General features: G+C 56.3%; 1 protein-coding gene across 1 annotated transcript in view; it reads right to left on the bottom strand.

Annotated features, from left to right (window-relative positions):
- LOC101658820 (C-type lectin domain family 4 member K) overlaps positions 1 to 213 on the bottom strand; it is a 5,319-nt gene extending 5,106 nt beyond the window's left edge. Inside the window, exons 1-2 of the mRNA XM_004710235.1 lie at positions 141 to 213; positions 2 to 16 (exon numbers count right to left, since the gene is read on the bottom strand). Coding sequence (XP_004710292.1) covers positions 2 to 16; positions 141 to 213 — 88 coding nt within the window. The remainder of the gene's footprint in view (position 1; positions 17 to 140) is intronic.
- Between the last annotated feature and the right edge of the window lie 905 nt (positions 214 to 1,118).

The following is a 1,118-nucleotide window of genomic DNA, read 5'->3' as shown; positions in this document are numbered from 1 at the left end:
GTCTTGGGAGGAGGCTCTGTGGGAAGGAAAAAGCAAACATGTATTGAAGGACCAACCAACACCTCCAGCTCATGGGGGTGAAGTGCCCTGACCCCCGACCCTCAACCCCCCCAACTCCAGCAGGAGGGCAGCAGGCTTGCCTCTGGGCCAGAGGGAGATGTTCTGTTTGTCGACGGAGAAGTGGACACAGGGAGGCTCCTCGAGGGAAGTCATCCTGAGCCATGCACGTCGCTCCCGGGCCTCCAACCAGGACCTTTTATCTCCAGGAAATGAGAAGTGAGTCTGATGGGGAGGCTAGAGTTCCTCATTGCTGGCTTGCCCCCAGGCGGTTCTGCAGGGCCTAGCCCCAGCAAGTGTGGCCCAGTCCAAGCATCTCACTGCCATCTTTTTGCATCACTTTACCAAACCCGTGGGCGCCACACGCAACTCAAGCCCATTCATCTTTTCACGTAGCACACGACAACACGACGGGGAAATTGTCCCTGCCCCTTGCTTACTTTCACCGAGGACAATCAGCCTGCGATGTGCTCAGAGTCATTTTCACGGTAGCTGCTTCCCTTCCCACTCTCCACAGAGCACCCCTGGACCTTCCCGGCAGGGCAGCGTGGGAGCCTCGTGTCCAAACAGCTTTTCCCGGAGGAGCACCCTTCGACACAGCCTGTATCCGGGCCACCAGGGCCCTGCACTCACCATGGGATGGAGCCTGCCCGGGAGCCATCCCCACCCACGGAAAGAGCATCCAGGGATCTCCCATCAAGCTGTGGAGGGAGGCTTCCACAGAGAGCAGGGGGCATGGCCAGGCAGTCTGGGAAAGGCAATCCTAGGCAGGCCGGAAGAACAGAGGATGTACACTGGGACAGATAGAAACTGGAAACACAGGGAATCCAGGGTGGATGATCCCTTCAGGACCAGTGGTGAGAGTGGCAATACCTGGAGGGTAGAGGGAAGGTGAGGCAGAAAGGAGGAATGGATTACAAGGATCTACATATAACCCCCTCCCTGGTGGACGGACAACAGAAAAGTGGGTGAAGGGAGACATCAGACAGTGTGAGATATGACAAAATAATAATAATTTATAAATTATCAAGGATTCATGAGGGAAGGGGAAGTGGGGAGGG

This window comes from Echinops telfairi, unplaced genomic scaffold, assembly GCF_000313985.2.
Source record: "Echinops telfairi isolate 266 unplaced genomic scaffold, ASM31398v2 ScPeMD7_2573;HRSCAF=3158, whole genome shotgun sequence".
Taxonomy (NCBI): Eukaryota; Metazoa; Chordata; class Mammalia; order Afrosoricida; family Tenrecidae; genus Echinops; species Echinops telfairi.
Note: the sequence above shows the minus strand (reverse complement) of the source record. Positions and strands in the feature narration are given on the sequence as shown.